The sequence below is a fragment of the Colobus angolensis genome, unplaced genomic scaffold, assembly GCF_000951035.1.
Source record: "Colobus angolensis palliatus isolate OR3802 unplaced genomic scaffold, Cang.pa_1.0 Scaffold87, whole genome shotgun sequence".
NCBI lineage: Eukaryota > Metazoa > Chordata > Mammalia > Primates > Cercopithecidae > Colobus > Colobus angolensis.
Window position 1 is genome coordinate 3546431 of NW_012122598.1, and position 21102 is coordinate 3567532.

Here is a 21102-nt window from a genome sequence, read left to right on the forward strand (position 1 = left end):
GATGGTCTCGATCTCCTGACCTCGTGATCCGCCCGTCTCGGCCTCCCAAAGTGCTGGGATTACAGGCTTGAGCCACCGCGCCCGGCCGTTTCTGTTTTCTTTACACTCACTGTGACAACCTAAGTCATAATGGGGATTTCAGTTACCTCAGTTACACCATTTCTCCTGCTTTTAGATTCACCTCATATTTATTTCAATGTAATCTCTAGTAGTCTACTTTAATATAGACATTAAATGGATTTCTAGACATTGTAGTCATGTTAAAACACCAGTTCTTAGAGGACCAATATACTCTGAAAAATGACACTACCACCCTACATTTATAAAGCCCTCTGTTTACGAAGCACTTTCATGTAATGTAAGTGGATTCTTACAGTAACCCTGTGAGAAAGAGAGAGCATGGCTTATTAAATAAATCCATTTTAAGGGTGAATAAAACCAAGGTTCAGATAAGTTAAATGGCTTGCCAAAGGTCTTAGAGCAGGAATTATCAGGATCAGGACTCAAATACTATGTTACTACTCTTTTTCCTCCTCTATGCTGTCAGGTCAAGCATATTTTGGGTCATCCTTGGATCCATAACTATCACTAAGACGGTATCTTTACTCTCTATTGTAATATAGGATGAGAGGAGTCCCCAAGAGGCAGGTAAGCTATTTGGTGTTATTGATTCTATCCTTGGATTCTTTCATTAGCACACTCACTTACTAGTGAAATGTCAACTTTAGGTGGACAAATGTGAAACAGAAAATCTATGCCAACCGATAGGTCAGATGCAATTGTAAGGTCCACTACTTGAGCCTGTGCTCAAAAAGTAAACATTTTGCCTATTTTGACCCAACTAATAATAGGTACATTTTTAAGGAAAGAGAATCAAACTAGGTGAGCTACTTACCCAGCATCAGAACTGTTCCCACAGAGTAAAGGTTCCAGCATGCCAGGAACTGTGTAGAAATTTGCTAGAAAAGTTTGAAGAGGCAGGAAATGAACAGGCAGATTTAAATGAATGAGAGAATAAGGTTACATTGTTCTTTTTTTTTTTTGAGACTTGAGTCTCGCTCTGTTGCCCAGGCTGGAGTGCAGTGACGCGATCTTGGCTCACTGCAAGCTCCGCCTCCCAGGTTCACGCCATTCTCCTGCCTCAGTCTCCCCAGTAGCTGGGACTATAGGCGCCTGCCACCAAGCCCAGCTGATTTTTTGTATTTTTAGTAGAGACGGGGTTTCACCGTGTTAGCCAGGATGGTCTCGATCTCCTGACCTCGTGATCCGCCCGCCTCGGCCTCCCGAAGTGCTGGGATTACAGGCATGAGCTACCGCGCCTGGCCTACACTGTTCGTAACCAGCCCTAGCAGAAACAGCTATTGATTTTAGCTCATAAATCTTTTCCAACAGCTGTGGCCAGCTGATAAGAATTCTTTCCCATTAATGATTTTCTTATATATATTTACAAATTAAAAGTGCTACCCCAAAGTTCTTGATGCAATATAGTTTTCACAGATACCCAACTTCTACTCATACTTCTAATCTATATGCCAGATTCTGGTACTTGAATCAAAGAGGCCTAAAAGTAAGTTTTCTGAGTCCTGCACCCCTTTATACCACTCTATTCTTCCATCCTTACAACTTGCCTTTATCAAAGATATTTTAGAGCTCATTGGGCACTAGATACTAGGCCCTATTTTAAATTACAAGGCATGTTTTCCTTTCCAGCATACCTCCCTGAAATCTCCTTTGCAACATTTTCTTATGGATACTAAACTGACTTTATTTTCTCAGGAATGACTAATAGTGACATAGCTAACTTTTTTCATGAGTCTAAAGTATCACTACATCAAATTTTCCTTTGGTTTCTCAAATAAAATGATTAAAAACTCCTCAACTGCAATAGGATTGAATAGTGCCTTGGAGATCACCTGATTCCCTAGACTAGATCGACTGCGATAGTCTTAGTAGTATTAAGAAAACTTGAGTTCCATAGATACATTCTGGACTAAATGTGTAAATACCCCAAGTAACTCAGCTAGGGAAAAAAATAACTTTTATCAAGCTTCTAAGCCTGAATTTCAAAGAAAAAGTTTAGGGGTACATGTGAAGACAGCAGAGAGGGCTGATGTTTGAGAGCTTCTGAATATAATCCTACCTTGAGGAAAGGAATAATTTCACAAGGCTAGTTCTAGTAGCACTGCCATTCCTTTCCAGCTCCAACTACTTTCTTTCTTTCTTTTTTTTTTTTTTTTGAGAGGGAGCTTTGCTCTTGTTGCCAACCCAGGCTGGAGTACAATGGCGTGATCTTGGCTCACTGCAACTTCCACCTCCCAGGTTCAAGCGATTCTCCTGCCTCAGCCTCCCAAGTAGCTGGGATCACAGGCATGCGCCACCACGCCTCGCTAACTTTGTATTTTTAGTAGAGAGAGGGTTTCTCCATGTTGGTCAGGCTGGTCTCAAACTCCCGATCTCAGGTGATCCGCTTGCCTCAGCCTCCTAAAGTGCTGGGATTACAGGTGTGAGCCACTGTGCCTGGCCTCCAACTACTTTTTTAAGCCTTGTGTAGCTTCTGACCACATGAACTAGGTACAGACTTTTCCTATTCCTCTTGCAGAGAAAAGGCCACCTACTTTTATTGTTGATATACTCTTCCCAATCAAAGCCTTTGGTGCCATTTTCAAGATAGCTCTCGTTGAAGTTTATGGGCCACACAACACACTTGTTTCGAAGGTTTCCCATGAACAGCTGCAGTCCGATCAAGGCAAACACACTCAGACAGAACACTGTCAGGATCATCACATCTGACAGCTTCTTCACAGACTGAATCAGGGCACCCACAATTGTCTTCAGGCCTGAGGAGACAGAATCCCCGGAATCAGAGGCACCTCAAAGCCCTCCCCACCTCCCCCAGCCTCCCTCTTAGCCACTGGCTGCTACTGCTCCCCACAGCACCACTCTTTAAATATGGCCATTTTATATTTATACCGTGAGAATAATAATAGGTCAGCAAAATTGTCAGTATTCCGAAGTATCGATTTTTAAGTGAATACATCTTAAAAAGCAAAAGAAAGGTCCTTCTACCAACATGTGGCTCCTTTCTTCCTGGGAACACTTCCCCATCTCTGACTACTTTTTAGTTCCCCATATGAGCCCAGCTCTTACTTGCCTTAGGGCCTTCATACCTGGGGCTCTCTCTGCCTGGAATGCTCCCTGCTATATTATCTTGTCCTCTGTGCCTAAATCCTACTCATCCTCCAAGGCCCAGTTTAAATGTCAATTCTTCCAGAAAGCCTTCTCTGACTTTGCAACTCTTCTCCTTCCCCATTGTTACTAGTGTTTCAGTAGCATCTTATCATTTCTTCTGTAGCATTTGTCATGGTTATAATTGATTTTTTTACATCTATCTTGTTCATAGCTGTGTCTATAGTGCCTAGCCCACAGTAGGCATTCAGTAAATATGTGTCAAAGAAACAAATGGAAAAATCAGGAATTGAGGAGGCCTCCAGGTTAGAAAGAAAACCACTAGGGGGAAGTTTAAAAGCCAAAAATAAGTGAGAAGGTACAATAGTATTTTTCCAAGGATTCTGGAAATGCCAAGGTATTGAAAAGGTTATTATTAATCCAGTATTTATACTTTGTCTTTTTCCATTAAAAAATATACTTTTTTTGTATCACATATATTCCCTGCTTTCTACAATGATCTTTTTTCTGTCCTAAATTAAAAATAAAAACATAAAAAAATTAATTTGAAGTTTAAATGTAAGACATTGGCTCAAATGTAGACTGAAGGTGTATTTCTTAATTGGACAGGGAGAGATCAGTGATAGGAGAGACAGAAAAATATGATTGTAGGTTCATGTTTTTTGGGTCCAAATGAGTCTTTATGTGCCCAGATATCAGGCTATCCATAGGATACAGTCAACAAAGCACTGAGCACTCTTGGTAGCCAATGCACCAGGATGAGCAAGAGGCAGGTGCTAAGCCTTGACACACAGGCCTCAGGAAGAATCTCATCCCTGCTCACTTCTGAAGGCAAGACCACTGAACTGAAATTCAAGGGAATCCTACTCCTGGCTTTGAAGGGTGTGGCTAGGTAGATAATCACTAATCTTAACTAAGGTATGCCACTTACTTGTCTAACCTATGCAATACGCCTTCTAACCTCTTAGAATCTCGGTTTTTTCATCTTTAAAGTAGGGAAAATTATAGTTGAGTATCATAGGGCTGCTGTGAGGATTAAGTGTAAAACACTTGACAGAGCAGCTGGGCACAGTGGCTCATGCCTGTAATCCCAGCACTTTGGGAGGCCAAGGTAGGCGGATCACCTGAGGTCAGGAGTTCAAGACCAGACTGGCCAACATGGTGAAACCCCGTCTCTACTAAAAATATATTAAAAAAAAAAAAATTAGCCGGGCATGGTGGCATACGCCTGTAATCCCAGCTACTGTGGGAGGCTAAGGCAGGAGAATCACTTGAACCCAGTGGGGGGGCAGAGGTTCCAGTGAGCCAAGATCGCGCCACTGCACTCCAGCCTGGTCAACATAGCGAGACTCCATCTCAAAAACAAAACAAAAACAACAACAACAAAAAACTTGACAAAGCATTTAGTACGTAGCAAATGAGTCAAATGTTGACCATTATTGCCTGAACCTCAGTCTACTCATCTGTAAAAATGGATTTACAATACCGACCTCATTGGGTTGTTGTTAGATTTAAATAGGTAATTTTTATAAAGTACCTAGTAAAGTGCCTGGCACATAGTTGGCACTCAATACTTGTTATCACTATTCTACTCCTCGTGGGGACATGTCCCTCCTCAAAGGGACATGATTGGGAAAATGGCAGTGCTCAGGGCTAACCTCATATAATGGTGATCTAATGGGTGGTACGGACATGATTCTTCTTTTGCTGTATTTTGCAAGTAATCACCTAGACTTTTCTTTTTTTTTTTTTTTTTTTTTTTTTTTTTTTTTTTTTTGAGATGGAGTCTCGCTCTGTCGCCCAGGCTGGAGTGCAGTGGCCAGAACTCAGCTCGCTGCAAGCTCTGCCTCCCGGGTTTTACACCATTCTCCTGCCTCAGCCTCCCGAGTAGCTGGGACTACAGGCGCCCACCACCACGCCTGGCTAGTTTTTTGTATTTTTTTAGTAGAGACGGGGTTTCACCGTGTTAGCCAGGATGGTCTCGATCTCCTGACCTTTTGATCCGCCCATCTCGGCCTCCCAAAATGCTGGGATTACAGGCTTGAGCCACCATGCCCGGCCTTCACCTAGACTTTTCAAAGTCGAACCCAATAGAATTTTCTGAGTCCAATAATAGAAATGAATGCTCTGCCTAGAACAGGACCTGTCAAAGGCAGGCACTTAATAAATTTTTTTTGGGAGAGTAAATGAATGAGAAAGTTCTCTCCTCTTACACAAATATCTTAAAAGGGATCTAAGAGGAATTAAAGAAAAAAGAGCCAAGAGGTAAACTGTAGAGATGAAGTATGCAGAGTCTTGTGCTTTCTTAGAGTGAGCCTTCCATGGAGACTGTGGCCACAAAGGGATTATGAAGAGCTTGCTTAGGCTCCAGAAAACAAAGCATTTATAATCTGATTATTTTTCTCCTCACAGGGCTGTGCAGAAAGAACATCAGATAGGGAATCCGAAAGCTGGTATTGTGGCTCTGGCTCAGTCACTACTTACGACCTACTGTGTTTCAAACAAATTTAAAGTTACTTCTCAGAGTCTCATTTTCTCATCTACAGAACATGGATAAACACCCACTACAGAGCAGTGGGCAGTGGTGGAGAAGCTGAAGAATCTTCTCTAAAAGTCTTTCAAAATAAGGCAGAGACGTTTATTTGTTTGAGATTAAGTAGCTGAAATTTCAAACTATCTTTTAAAACTAAGGCCCTGGGAAATCATATCATAATCGCACAGCTAGGTAAGAAGGTACTGGTGGAAAAAAGTAGAAGGTAGCCATCAAGAAGTATGGAATTTATTTCCATTTAGTTGCTAAGGAACAGAGAAGTCCTCATTATATTTTGACTGGGTTGGAGCGGGTCTATATTGAGTCAATAATTCAATCCTAGGATTCTAAAATTATGCAAGTTTACTGTTTTCAAATTCAAAGACTGATTTAAAAAAGAATACTTGAATGGGTCACTAAAAATGGTTGTAGAGTTTCTTTTCCTGGACTTTTTTATGAAGCATATACAGCCATCTCTCCAGACAATTCAGACAATCACCTTTCCAAACACTAGATGACTGTTAAAGGACTTTACCATTGCTATTTTACTGAATTGAGAAATGAGCTGTAAGCTGTCCTTTGTATTAGTAACAAGAGTATAATATTATAAAATAGCCAAACCAATGAGTTTGTAAGTACATCATTTGAAAAGCATACAATTTTAGCATGAGTAGAATCTGATTTTCCTGGGCTGGGAAGTCTTTGACAGTTCCAGGCCCATATAAGTGGAAATTCTAGGCCATGAGCTCCAACTATCCCCTGTTCCTTAAGAATAAGCTCTCAGCAGCCATGTCTGTACAAGGTCACCTTCTCTCAATAGTTGCAGATGTCTGGATGGACAGCTGACCTAAATCCAGTTCCTTTCCTACAGGAATTTGGAACAGGATAAGAGACAGTTGAGTAATCTTTTCATGTAGTGGGAATGGTAATAAATAAATGTGGAAGCTAAGTGGTAGCCATATTCTGTCATTATATTAAGATGTGACTGAGAAGTAAAGGAAGTTAGTATGCTGAGAGAGAGAAATGGACACATGGAGAGAAGAGAGGTGGAGACAAAGTACTTCCACATACTCATGGCTTTCTGGCTCTGCATTCTGGTTTCTACTGGCTTACCAGAAGCACAAGTGCATTCCAGCCCTTGGATTCCCTGAATTATTCCTGTGTCCTGTTACTTGCAACCAGAGATGACCCCAACTAATCTGATATGCCAAGCCTGCATGGAATTTACTTTCCTGGAGATGGACCTAAATGCTCACAATCAGCTGGTTTAACATTTCTTCTCCATAAGCCAGATGTTATTGCTGAAGAAATGTGTAAACATGAGTCAAGGAAGCTAAAAAGACACTTTTTCAAGCCTCAGCTTTGAAGTCTGGGGCTTAGATCATCTCACTGGTAAGTTAGCTTTCAAGATGTCTAAAGCAGAAGCTTAATTGGAAACGGTATTCAGCTGCTTATACTTCACAGAGTGTCAGATAAACAAATCTTAATTATGCAAGGATAATCACTAAATAACACTAACTACAGCCGTCTAAAAAGTTTACTCTCCAAGATTCCCATCCGGATCACCACGAGAAAATGAGAAAGCAAAGGAAAAAGAAGAAGAAAGGTGAATGTGGCTTCATGTTTTCAGGTAAAGGAAGGCACATGATCACACAGCAGTATTAAATATAAACAGTCACTGAACTATACATTGGTCTCAGCCAAGACACTTCTTCCTTCCATTAGGATAAATTGCAAATGGCCACATTTGCAGACATCAAGGCCAATTTATGGAGATGATACCATCAATTCATTTCCTAAGCTCAAGCTCTACAGTCTTGCCAGCTGTGACTGCCTGAAAGTGCTCCCTCATACCATCAACACCTGTCAATAAAGGCAAAAAGCCGTTAGTAGAATTCCTGACCCAACACAAGCCGAAATGTAGAATGCCACCATTCTGGCTATACAGAGACACTGTCTTTTCATTCTATTGGCTCACAACATCACATGCCAGAACAAGCAAGACACTGACTGGAAACCGATTATCCAAAACAGCAGAATGCTTCTTCAGAAGACTCCTACACAACAGAGTGTGCAACAGAAGCCACGTGGGGGCAAATTGGACAGTGAGAACTCTTGGAAAAGGCTAACATTAGCTTGCTTTGGTAAATATGTCTGAGTAGAAACAGTTAATACATTTACTATAGGCCAAGAAAAGACAGCTGGATTCAATGTAGAGAATGGTCAGTGACAAGAGGGAAAGCTGGATAATTAAGGAATTTTGAGAAGCTGGTGAAGAATTCTACTCTATGTCCAAAGGTACCTCTGAACCTCCTGTCACCTTTCACAATGCCCAGGAATCCTCTGAACAAATGAACAATGCCTGCCTATGTGCTATGTTCAGAAAAATCAGTCAAGCATATTGGGGTCAAAATCTTCCACCACTGGATGGCCAGATTATAAATAAAGTTAATTTGTTGGGCACGGTGGCTCACGTTTGTAATCTCAGCACTTTGGGAGGCCAAGGCAGGTGGATCATCTGAGGTCAGGAGTTGAAGACCAGCCTAGCCAACGTGGTGAAACCCCATATCTACTAAAAATACAAAAATTTGCTGGGCGTGGTGGCGCATGCTTGTAATCCTAGCTACTCAGGAGGCTAAAGCAGGCGAATCGCTTGAGCCCAGGAAGTGGAGGTTGTAGTGAACTGAGATCTAGCCGTTGCACTCCAGGCTGGGCAACAACAGCGAAACTCCGTCTCAAAAAATATATATGTATAAATAAAATAAATAAATAAAGTTAATTCATATTCCCTAGTTTGCAGCTCAGGTTGAGAAATTTAAGTGGTTTGAAGCAATGTGAGCTAATTCCCCTACAAAGTTAATATTGGAACAGGCCTCGGTAGCAGTAACAAGCAGTTCTCAACCCAGGGAAAGAACAACTGCCCTGTTCCTAGAGTCAGGCTTGGGTTCAGACAAAGTGTAGGAATAAAGTGGTGCTGTGTTGACTTTTCCTGCTGCAACTGAAATCCTTGCGATAATATCTATCTATCTATCTATCTATCTATCTATCTATCTATCTATCTATTTATTTATTTATTAAGAGACAAGATCTCACTATGCGGCCCACGTTGGAATACAGTGGCTACTCACAGGTGTGGCCACAGCTCAATGGGGCCTCGAACTCCTGGGCTCAAGTGATCCTCTGCCTCAGCCTCCTGATTAGCTGGGACTATAGGTGTGTAACACTGCACCCAGCCTACAGTGATAGTTCTTGAAGATTCTTTACAGCAACAGTAATCTGAGAGAGACTGGGCGACGCTAAGATTTATTTACTCGAGACCTGATTCACATCACAAAGTGCGACCAAAACTAAACTAGCTCTCAAAGATGGGTCAGTGGGACCCTGTGAGTATTTAGTGTTTTTTCACTTATGACCACTGTTAAACTTTATCTTTCCTAAGAAGCAAAGTAGGAAAAGAAGAAATACAAAGGCAATAGAATTAATAACCAGAACAGTTCAAAAGAGACAATGAGGCCAGGCGCGATGGCTCAAGCCTGTAATCCCAGCACTTTGGGAGGCCGAGACGGGCGGATCACGAGGTCAGGAGATCGAGACCATCCTGGCTAACACGGTGAAACCCCGTCTCTACTAAAAATACAAAAAACTAGGTGGTGGGCGCCTGTAGTCCCAGCTACTCCGGAGGCTGAGGCAGGAGAATGGCGTGAACCCGGGAGGCGGAGCTTGCAGTGAGCTGAAATCCGGCCACTGCACTCCAGCCCGGGTGACAGAGCAAGACTCCGTCAAAAAAAAAAAAAAAAAAAAAAAAAGAGAGACAATGAGTCAGGATATAGTCTTAAAACACTTTCTATCTCCCATCATTATGCAGCAGAAATTGCCACATTCACAAAGTACACGTTTAAAGAAAATGCTTTCACTGGAATGGGAAAAGGAAAGGCCTATCATTTTCCCTGCTTCCTGTCTGATCCCACTGGTTAGGAGTGAAAGTAACAGAAATGAAAGCTGAGAAATAAAATTGCCAAGAGAAAAATAACCAAGAAAGTACAATTCTAAAGAAGGTGGAATGAAATTAAATAAGTGCTAATGAGCAGCAGATAAGCAGTGCTATGGGGGAGCCATTTAAATGACAGAAAAGAAAAGGAACTGACAAGTGAGTTACCCCAAACCAGTTCTATTAATACTCATACTATTAAATGCTGCTGTCTAAGAAAAACCTGAGAAACTCTTTCGAGATTCCCACCCTTTCTTTGGGCATGTCAGCCCTGTGGCACATGATCAAAGCATGCAGAGGACGAAACTTCTGACAGAATCACTTAGAAGTTCACTTAATGCGGGACTCAGACAAATACAAAGTGAAAACAAAGTTTTAAGACATATAAACTTTTAGGCAGGATATTTCAATGTCAAGGTGAACCTGACAAACTCCAGACTAAAGAAAATTTAGAAAGGGTCTCCTCTGTAACTGACCCTTTTAGCACAGAGCTTGTGTACACCGTTCTCCAAGTTGATGCCTCTGAAGCAAAACGCAAAGCATAAATAGCAATGTACCCAAGTCAAGTTAGCAAGTAAAAAGGGTCAGAAGGTGGGTTTCGTCTTTTCTGAGCTACAAGAAAGCTCTAAAGCAAAGCATTTCTTACAAAAAAGGGCAGAGCTAACTGATGCACTTCACTGTCCAATCTTCAGGAGTCCTGGCAGCCCTGAGGTACTCAGAATATCTACCGAAGACACAAAGAGAAAGGACAGTATCAGCCCAGGTTGGGGGTGGGTGAGTGCTCTAGGAAAAGAAAAGCTCTCATAAAGGAAGTTGATACATGGGGAGCTTTGTGAGACCTTGCAGGCTCCAGGTCAGTGGTCGCTCTCACTTCCATTCTATTTTTGGCACCCTTGGCAATAGCCTATAACCAAACTGGGAAGAGGAGAAGACAAAGAGAACAACAATTCCACTGAAGTGATCCACAAGAATACTTGGTATACAAAAAAATGGTTTTTAATAAGGAAGAATCATGGGCCAGCTCTACCACACAAGAATCAAAATGACTTAGACTTCCAAGCAAGAGCTGGCCCAGATCCACTGACTTATACACTGGTGCTCCTGCCTTGGAAGGAGACTGCATAGCAGGAAGGTAGGAATAGCACCAACAGCCCCCTATGGGAGAAAGCATAATCAGCAATTTCCGAATTTCCCATGGGATGAGAGAAAACTCCCCATGAGGGAAACTGCATTACCAGATTTCTCTTGCTAATTCTAAAAGGTAGAATTGGGAGCAAAAAGACTGAGATTGAGAGCCACACTTTTAATTCAAGAACCAAATATACCAGCTACTGACAGTGATCTATTATTGGCTTTACTATCCCTTAATGTTATTTTCCACCCCAGTTAGCCTCCCAAAGCCAGCTCAATTGGGGGTGCTTCTAGAAATAGGAATCTGGGACTCTATTTCAAACTGTGAAGCTGACGTCTAAATCTTGATACAAACCCTTTCTATTGGCTTAGGTTTCTTCTTTATAATAATAACTGCTGCTACTACAATCATTCATGGAGCACTACTATGGGCCCGGCATGGTGTTAGATACTGCATATATTCCAGATATATATAAAGGATAAATAACGTAACATATTGAGGATATATATAAAGAATAAATAATGTGACACCAATCAAGAGTTATCTTGCAGAAATGCCATGGTCAAAAGTTAACCATATAGCAAAGACAGAGACAGAAGCTATGAGCTAGACTAGAGATAGCATCTGCTGCCCTAGTTAGTGAACAGAATACAGCTTTCCAATTTAATTCTGGGAGAGAAGTTTTGAGATCACAAGAACATAAAGAGACAGATGCCTTGCAGAGTACGCTGGGGGAAGTGAGCAGAAAACACAAGATCATATTTAAAAGGGGCCAGAGGAGGAGAGAGACCATAGGAAAAATGAAAGTAAAGATTTGGCACTCCAGTGCCTCAAAAAATAAGACAGGGCTTGCCTAAGGATTAGGCCACCATCAATGAGCTATCTGAGGCTGTATGGAGAATGAGCTGGGCTTTCTGTTAAGCAGATTTAAAATGGCTAGGCACTAAATCTTGGTAGATTAGGGTTGTAGTGTTTTTGCCAAGAAGTATATACTCCAATTGACACCCAGCCTTTGGTTGATAGGGAGTCAGCTACCATCGCTAAAAATAAAGGAATTCATCTTTGGTAGGGCACTAATTTACTGGCCAATTCCATGGCACAAATTTGTAAGTGGTGAAGATGAATTTACCTTCTTTGAGGTTCTCAGTAAACCACATTCCAAGTCTGCCCTCTCCAGGATTCTATCTTTGTGCCTCCCTCTCCATCTGCTATTGAGATAAATGTTAAAAAGGGGATAAGAAATATTTCTGGGCCAGATACAGTGGCTCATGCCTGTAACCCCAGCACTGTGGGAGGCTGACGCAGGAAGACTGCTTGAGTCCAGGAGTTGGCAGCCAACCTGGGCAACACATAGGGCGACCCTGTCGCTACAAAAAAAAATTTTTTTAAATGAGCTGGGTGTGGTGGCATGCACCTGTGGTCCCAACTACTTGGAAGGCTGAGAAGGAAGGATCACTTGGGCCCTGGAAGTGGAGGCTGCAGTGAGCCATCATCATACCACTCCAGCCTGGGCAACAGAGTGAGACCCTGTCTCTAGAAAATAAATTTTAAAAAAGAGATATTTCTGAGTCAGCCACAAGGGGAAGAGCCATGTGATAGGATAGGATAAGAATAGGACGCCTCTGTTCTTTCTCCACATTCCTATTTCTACAAAACTGCTGTGGAAAGCCTGGTCTCTATGGAGCCTTCCTTGAAAACCCATAAACACAACTAAAGTCCAAAGAGCAACAACACAGTCTTCACCTCTGCCAAGTTACTGCCAGTATATCTTAGGCTCACAATACTAACTAAAATATCTTTCCCTTAAGATTTCAAGGCTGGTCTTTAGAAAGATAAGTATTACCCAGTACCAATGATTTAAATTAAATTAAGGAATCTTAACCTGGGGTCCATGGATAGGCTTCGGGGGGGGGGCGGTCTGTGAACTTTCATCTGATTCTCAAAGGGATCTAAAACCTTCACAAGGTTAAGAACCACTGGGCTAGCTCAACCAGAACCAAAAAGAAAAAGGCAAAAATTTTAAAGAGACTGTCAATCCACTCTCAACCCACCCACTGATTCTGTTTTTTCCCCTCAAACTTCTGTATTTTTCATTGCCCATACCTTTAGTTGTATCTTATCTTACCTTTGATTTTTTTTTAACAGTGCCTGCATAAGCTTTCATTGGGATTTATGTTTGAGAATGAGCCCTGAATATGTACAGTAGATGTCTACTGGTTCTTATTCTAGTGAGACAGATAGCAGTAGAACATGATAGACAGTGATTATTTAAGTGCGGTTCGCTAACTCCAAGTCTCTTAAATTTGTCTCTCATACTGGATTAGTTAATTGGGGCGATCTCTTCTGTGATTAAAAAATTTCATTAATACAGTAATAGTAAATGTATAATTCTTTGAATAACGTCCCATCAGCAAACCATGCGATAGGAAGCCTAGAAATCACAAGCAATGAAATGACAGCAAATGTCAAAATTACTGTAATTCCATGGAGCCAGGAAGCAAATGATTTACATACAAAGAGAAAGCTAGCTCTGTGACAATTTTTTCAAATATGGTGAGATCCAAGTGATTCTTAAGCACGTGCTTTTTCAATAGCATGGATGGAATGGGGGTTGCATGCCTGGCAAGCACTCAGAGAAAACTGCCTGAGGACCCAACGGCCATTCCAGAGAATGTCTCCCAGGAAAAACATGCAGAATGCAAGGCCATTATCAACTGTACTGATGCTGCTTTAGAATGGTGGACAAAATGAATGGAGGAGAAAGAGGAGATGTGGTAAAGTCAGTCTTATGTACAAATATTCTCACCTGGAATTACAGAGATAGTTTTCAAAGCTCGGAGAACCCTGAATGTTCTCAGCGCTGAGACATTGCCCAGGTCCACAAACTCTGTCACATATCTGTAGTAAGGGAGGTCACACACAGACACAAGTGACAAACACAGACACAAACACAAACACCAAAGAAAAAAACAAAACCACAACAAAACAAAAAGTACAATACGTCACGTCAGGGCCCTATCCCAACACCTAACACCAACCCCGGACCATCTTACCTGGGATTACCGAAATAGTTTTCAAAGCCCTCAGTACCCTGAAAGTGCGTAGAGCTGAAACATTGCCTAGGTTTACAAACTCTGTTATATACCTGCAGAATCAAACCAAAGTTAACTTGTAATGGTACCACTGGGCGAGGGTTTGAGAATGGGGGGAAGAAAGGGTCTTATACACAAACTATGATTTCATTTTTTTCCTTGAAAAAGAAAAGTTTCAAAATACAAATATTTAAGGAACATTTGTTTTTAATTGGGCAAGAAGAATTCGAAAGTATACTGGAAAGAACTGATGGAACCAGGAGGTTCTTGGGATTTACTCCTTTAATCAGCATAGTAATGTGCTGATCCCAATCAGAACAGCTTTACTGTCAGCCCATTCACATTTTTTAGTAAAAAGGAAGGCCAGGAAGTATGAAAGACTTATGTCCCCAGGTTTTGTGAACAATTTCTTAGGAGAGAGAGACAAATTTCTGCAGCACCCACAAAAACAAATCTATATTAAAGTAACTCCCTAGTTGACAACGGCAACATTGACTAAATGTCTGTATATATGACTTATTCAAGAGTTGTAATCATATGATTGTAGTCATGTCTATAAATGAAGTTTTGGCCTGTGACATACAAAAGCAGGGCTCAGGAAAATCCAAATCATGGGATCAGAGCAAATATTGTGTTAAGTGCTCATTTTAATTACAAGCTCTGTGCCTAGCAAGGACACCTAAAAATTTTAAATGAACACCATTATGTATCCATAATGCTAGAAAGTTAAGACATTGCCTTTATATAATAGAAAGTCAGTTTCAGTGTCAAGTATTCGATGCATATCATTTATTCACGTTTTACAGTTGAAATACATCTTTCCACCAGATGCTCAGATCAATACATATTCAAATGCACTCTTTCTTACACATCATGCACACACGCAAAACCTATACACCACCCCTGCTATACTCTCAAACCACAAAATGCTTTCCCAACCTGGAAATAAGAATAATAAATAGCCTGCTATAACTCCTCTATCATCAGCTAAGTTTCCCAAAGATACATTTTTATTGCTAAAACAACACAAATGAGCAAGAGCAGTAACATACCAATGTGGAGTTATACTGATCTTGAGCAACAGTTCGAAATTCTGGTTAGTAACTCTTCAGGAAGTGCCAGTTTGGATACCTTGGCTCATGTTTTGACTCTAAAATGTGCTCTGAAGTCTGCAACACCTGGCCAGCCTCATTAAATTACATAGAGTAAGACATACCCAGGAAACTCATTTTCAGCTGAAAGTCTACAACTAAAAAATTTCAAGTCTTCACAGAGGCCTTGTAATGATAGGTGTGCAAACCTGGATCAACGTTACAAGGAGAAATAAAATATGAGAGAGTATCAATGGGAAATCACCTCCTCCTTTCTCTCCCAGCTGTAAAGCCTCTGCTTGCCTTCTCCCACATAAACACATTATCATCGCCTGAACCACAAGAGGCCCTCACAGGCAAGAAGCATAAACATAAGCCCATAGGGCCATACATGGTTATCCATTAATTCTTCATACAGCTGTGTCCACAAATGCACACTTACAAACAGACCCAGGAGTACAATTCTACACACAGAATCACACCCAGAACACCAGTAAAGTAAGGGGAGAACTTACGCCATCATGATGACACTGAAATCTAACCAGTTCCATGGATCCCGTAAAAAGGTAAAGCCATCTATGCAGAAACCTCTTGCAATGATTTTCACTAGTGATTCAAATGTATAAATCCCTGTGAACGTGTACCTGTCAAAGAAATGAATAGCTTGAGGTAATTTCTGGACAGAAACTTTAAATGAACCTTTTAAGTTAGGACTTGTCTGAAGTGTCGCTTCAACTAAGAGAGACAAAACAGAAAGGGCACAGCCAATGCAGCAGGAAGGAAGCGACAAGGAGAAAGAAATGCTTTGAATGAAACTTATTGAAATGCACAAACCAAGACTTTTGGAATGTTGTATTGGGTCCTGAATTGTATTCCAAGGAAGTAGCTGTGGTGCTATCTAGTACATGATCATTTTGAAGCAAGCAAGGAGGCCCCCCAGAGCTGTTTTTAACTTTAGAGAAATCAAAAAACAGGGAAACCTAAAATGGGAGAAAACAGCATCACCAGGAACTGAGGATACAAGATGGTGATGGGGTTGCAGGGCAGTGGCACTGCCTGGCACAGGAAAGGGTGAAGGGCAGTAAATTCCAGAGCATACTCTGTCTTCCTAGAGTTGACTTTTAGGGAGGGCTATTTCCTAAATTCCACACGTACTTTCAGGCTTCTCTGTGAAATAAAGAGAGGCAATAACTAATTTTTTTTTCTCCTTTATGGGTAAACTGTGGCAAAGCAAGATTCAGTGACTAAAAATCTTTAAAACAAACAAGCACACAAATAAATGAGTTACTTACTCCACATTCTTCGACCAGTCAGGAGGGTTACTAAAAGTCATAAATACACAGTTGGTCAAAATAGTGCACATAATGATCATGCTAAATACTGTAGAGAAGAGTCAAGGGGCAATATCAAAATCTGGCCTGCCTTTTATTTTCTCAAAGAACAAACACATTTCCATTCGGTATCAGATCTAAATCAATAACCTGAAAGGAGATGAAGCACAGAAGAGAAAAACACAAGGTGACAATGAAAACTGTGGTCACCACCATAAACACAGAATGCCACCGTGAACTGTGGATGGATGGGGCAGGAGGGATATTCTCCTTCTTTCAAAAGGGCCGTCATTGTTCTACTCCCTTTGGATGAAACACGTTCCCCTCTAACCACTTTTCAGCTCAACTATGGACTAAGCCTCTAAATATTTTTTGCACTTAGTACAATACCTTTGCATTTTCTCAACCAAAGTTGTCAGATAAGAAAATCAATTAAATCTATATGACTAGGTATTCATTTATTGGTAAGTTAATTACCTTACATAGCTAGTTATTTGAGAATCTACTTGCAAGGGTTCACTTTTTTTCCATATAGTTGTTCTTCTTTTTTAAGAGACAAGGTCTCTCTATGTTGTCCGGGCTGGTCTTGATCACCGGGCTCAAGTTATCACTTGAGGATCCTATGTCCTCAGCCTTCTAAAGTGCTAGGATTACAAGCCTGAGCCACCACACCCAGCCTTCTCTAGTCCTTCTAAAGGGCTGAATTGTCTTTGGGGGCAAGGTATCATCAGCCCATATAGCCCACATGTGTCAAATATGTCCAATGTGGGAAACCAACTGCAGCATGTTAGGTAAAGATTTCAAGGACATCTGCACCACCACACTTCTGAAGATGAGGTAGTAGAGCAAAATCCATTCTGAAAGTGTCCAGGAATGTTTACGGATAGCAAACCATACTGCCATTTCAGTTTCATCCAGAATTTTTCTCAGGCCTTTCTGTTCTTGTCTCTGAGAAAAATTAAACTATTTTAGGTCAGCACAAGTTACTCAAACTCTAACTGTCACTTAACAGGCCTGGGAGCTATATCCCACTTGCCACTAATTCACTCTTTCTTGTTAATGGCATTCGCTATCTTTATTCTACCAGTGGAGTTTTAAAAAGAGAAAATATTTCTTAGAGCTGGATTTCTTTTTCTTCATTACAGCTGGATTTGTCTTCATGCTTTTTGGAACCAGAAGAGAAAAAACACTCCATCTTCTGATCCAACAGAAAGGAAGAAGTCCATTGTGAATTATTTATTTCCTTATAAACCTTTGGGTTTCAGAAGCGTGTTGCTTATAAACTACAGATTTCACAACCACGTTGCTAAATTCTTAAGAGTTAATAAAATGTGGCAAAAGCTTACTAAACCAATTCACCAAAGTGCCGCGGCTGGTTCCTTCATCCTACTTGGAGGACACAATAATCTTTGAAGCATGGGACTACATGCTGTTAAATACCAACCAGCCATGGAAGTTTCAAGTCATCATGCAACATCGCTAAATCCATCAAATAATTTTTCATTTGCCACATGCACTCTCCTATGTTAATAAGGTGCAACTCAGGCCACTTGAATAAACTGGCATTTTTTTATTTAAGGTGAGTAAAAATACCAGAAAAAAAATTCTATTTATCCTACAATCTGTATCTAAACCTCTATAACAAGGAGGTTATTTCATCTGAGAACTATCTCACTTTCTAAACTCACTGCTCAAAAAATTTTTTAAAAATTCAAAGCTGGACGGGCGCGGTGGCTCACGCCTGTAATCCCAGCACTTTGGGAGGCTGAGGCGGGCGGATCACGAGGTCAGGAGATAGAGACCACCCTGGCCAACACGGTGAAACCCCGTCTCTACTAAAAATACAAAAAAAGTAGCGGGGTATGGTGGCGGGCACCGGTAGCCCCAGCTACTCGGGAGGCTAAGGCAGGAGAATGGCGTGAACCCAGGAGACGGGGCCTGCAGTGAGCAGAGATCGTGCCACTGCACTCCAGCCTGGGCAACAGAGTGAGACTCCGTCTCAAAAAAAAAAAAAAAAAAAATTCAAAGCTGATTTCTAAAGCATTCATCCAACTATTTGTAACTCAAGAAGTACTTTTAAAACCCTCTAATATTGGCTTGTAATATATTAAGCTGAATAGTTGGCCACAGAATGAAATCACTGAAGTCTGAGCACTAAATAAAATTAAGACTTCAACAAAGGTTATTTTAATTTGTCCGTACAATGATACCAACAAAATTTCAGACTCCCACAATATCATCCTAAGGAAAAATAATAATAATTTTCTGAAGCGCAGCTTGGGATGTGGCAGGAGTTCACTCTTAAACCTCTGACTGATGGGCTAGTTAACTACACTATCAGTAAAAAACTTAACATATATTCCAGTTGTCAAATATTGGAAAGGTAAACAAGCAACCATGCAATTGCACTCACTCCACATTTGCAGAAAAGGATATGAATGTATCAAAATTTTAATAGCTATTCTTCTTATCAGGTTAAAAGGACTTAAAATGTACAAGGCAGGCGTGGCACTAAATCTGAAGAGAGTTTTCCCTCTGTTTAATACTACAAAGGTCTGTGGAGAAAGAAAAAGAGAGAAATTATTAAATCATGGGTATGAGTCACCACATGAAACAACGATTTCTAAGTAAGGAATACATAAACTCAAAAGTCTTTAATAATTTTTACTTCCCAAGTTGGTTTTTAAACAAGCAACCTTAACATAATATATCTCCCTTTGCCCCACCTCCCTCCCTCTGCCCTGCCCAGATTATAATACAAATAGCTGGCACAATCTTGGCAGTTTTACAGAATAAACTTGTTTCTTTCAGAAACAGGCCATTTGAATCATACCTAAGCTTCTATGCCAGCTCTGTACACAATACTGAAGTTCATTAATTTAGGATTCATTCACTCAACAAATATTGATTGGACACCTACTATGTGCCAGACAATGTTCTAGGTGCTTGGGAACAGTCAGTGAATAAGATAGTCCTGGCCCGAAGAGTTTATATTCTAGTGGGAAAGACAGACAATAAATAGAAACCATAATGAATGAGTAAATCATATGGGCTGTGCTACACAGAAGACGATGAGTGCTATGGGAAAAGGAGAAAGAAGAAAAGGGAGAGGAAGATCAAGAATGCTGGAGTCAGGGGATGGGTGAATGAAGAGGCAACAGTTTTAAAGGAGGTGGTCAGATTAAGCCTATTGAAAAGAGAGATTTCAGCAAAGACTGGAAGGAAGTGAGAAATGTTCTTCATTCAATCAATATTTACTTACCACTATTCAATCTGCTTTATCTGACTTTCAAGAGCCCCCAATATCAGCCTTGCCAAAATAATTAAATCATATTTCCCAGCATGAATTTTCCTATCTAGCCAAACTAGCTCATGTCCTCAGAACAGGTTCTCGTAATTCATAACGTTGGCCTTTGTTTATATGGCTCATTCTACCCAGAATGCCTCGTCTTCTGAACTCAATTGAATTAAAATATTTTTGAGCACCTATTCTGTGCCAAGCATTGTGCTAATTACCAGGACACAACACTGAATAAAACTGTACTTTTAGGGAAGACACGTATGTGAGCTAGTAATTATGATGCAGGGTAAGTACAAAGTTCAATAACAAAAATATGCATAATGTATGAGAGGCAGCAGGAGGGCGAGATTTTTTTTCCCCTTGGCTGGGAAATAAAAAAGAGAGTGAGCTGCGAAGTGCACAAAGGAAGGCAACTAATATTTGGAAGGGGGTTTAAAGGATAAACAAGAATTAAGAAAAAATAATTGGGCAGATTTAGGGGGAAGGGATGGAAAGGTAAGGGAACAAAAATCACGTCTGAAAGCATAGTAGCATGTAGCTGCAGTTTTTTTTTTTCAAAGAACTGACCAGTAATTCAGTGTCAATGGAGAATAAAATAGGGAAGGGGAAGAGCAGACTGTGGAGAGAGATGCAAGGGCCTACGAGACTGCAAGTTCCTAAGGAGGCAGACCAGTGGCAGACACACAGTCCTAACATCTCACCCTGTGAGTGAAAGAGCAAATGGCCAAATGCTAGTCATTTTAAGTAGTTTTTCATTTTTAAATTTTGGAGCAATGCATGATCATGATTTTTTTTAAAAGAAAAAAGGAACATAAGACCAAGTTCCATCTCATTACCCAATGACAACCTTTGATACCAGTTTTTTTGTATATCCTTCTAGAAATTTTCTGTGTAAATAAAAGCATACATCTATGTCCTTAAAAAGTCTCTCTCTCACATGGGATTGTTCCATAAACACTCTTCTGTACCTTGCATTAAAAAATGAACCCCCACAAAGAAGAGCCCAGGACCAGATGGTTTTGCTGATGAATTCTACCGAATGTTTAAAGAATTAAACAAACTCTCCCATAAAATAGAAGAGAATAGAACATTTCTAAACTCATTCTAAAGGCCAGTATTACCTTGATGCAAAACCAAAGACATCATAAGAAAACTCTATACTAACATCCTTTAGGAATATAGACACAGAGAGCCTTAACAAAAATGCCAGCAAACCAAATCCAGTAGCATATAAAAAGTGGGATTTATCCCAGAAATGCGAAGATAGTTTAGCATTTGAAAATCAACCAATGCAATGCAACATATTAATAAAGGAGAAAAAAATCACACGATCTTGATAGATGCAGAAAAAATCATTTGACAAAATTCAACCTTTCATAATAAAAGCACTCAACGAACTAGCCACAGAGGTCTTTCTTTACCTGATTTATGAAAAGTCATTTATGAAAAGT

The 21102-nt window shown here is 40.5% G+C and overlaps 1 protein-coding gene across 4 annotated transcripts in view; it reads right to left on the reverse strand.

Annotated features, from left to right (window-relative positions):
- SCN8A (sodium channel, voltage gated, type VIII alpha subunit) overlaps positions 1–21102 on the reverse strand; it is a 144157-nt gene that overhangs the window by 104260 nt on the left and 18795 nt on the right. For 2 of the 4 annotated variants that reach the window (XM_011930634.1, XM_011930633.1), the window contains exons 2-7: positions 18787–18905; positions 16312–16401; positions 15535–15663; positions 13890–13981; positions 2616–2837; positions 896–959 (exon numbers count right to left, since the gene is read on the reverse strand). In XM_011930634.1, the coding sequence (XP_011786024.1) occupies positions 896–959; positions 2616–2837; positions 13890–13981; positions 15535–15663; positions 16312–16401; positions 18787–18905 (716 nt within the window). Of the gene's footprint in view, positions 1–895; positions 960–2615; positions 2838–13642; positions 13735–13889; positions 13982–15534; positions 15664–16311; positions 16402–18786; positions 18906–21102 lie in introns of all 4 variants that reach the window. The other 2 variants (XM_011930632.1, XM_011930631.1) reach the window with 1 other exon arrangement.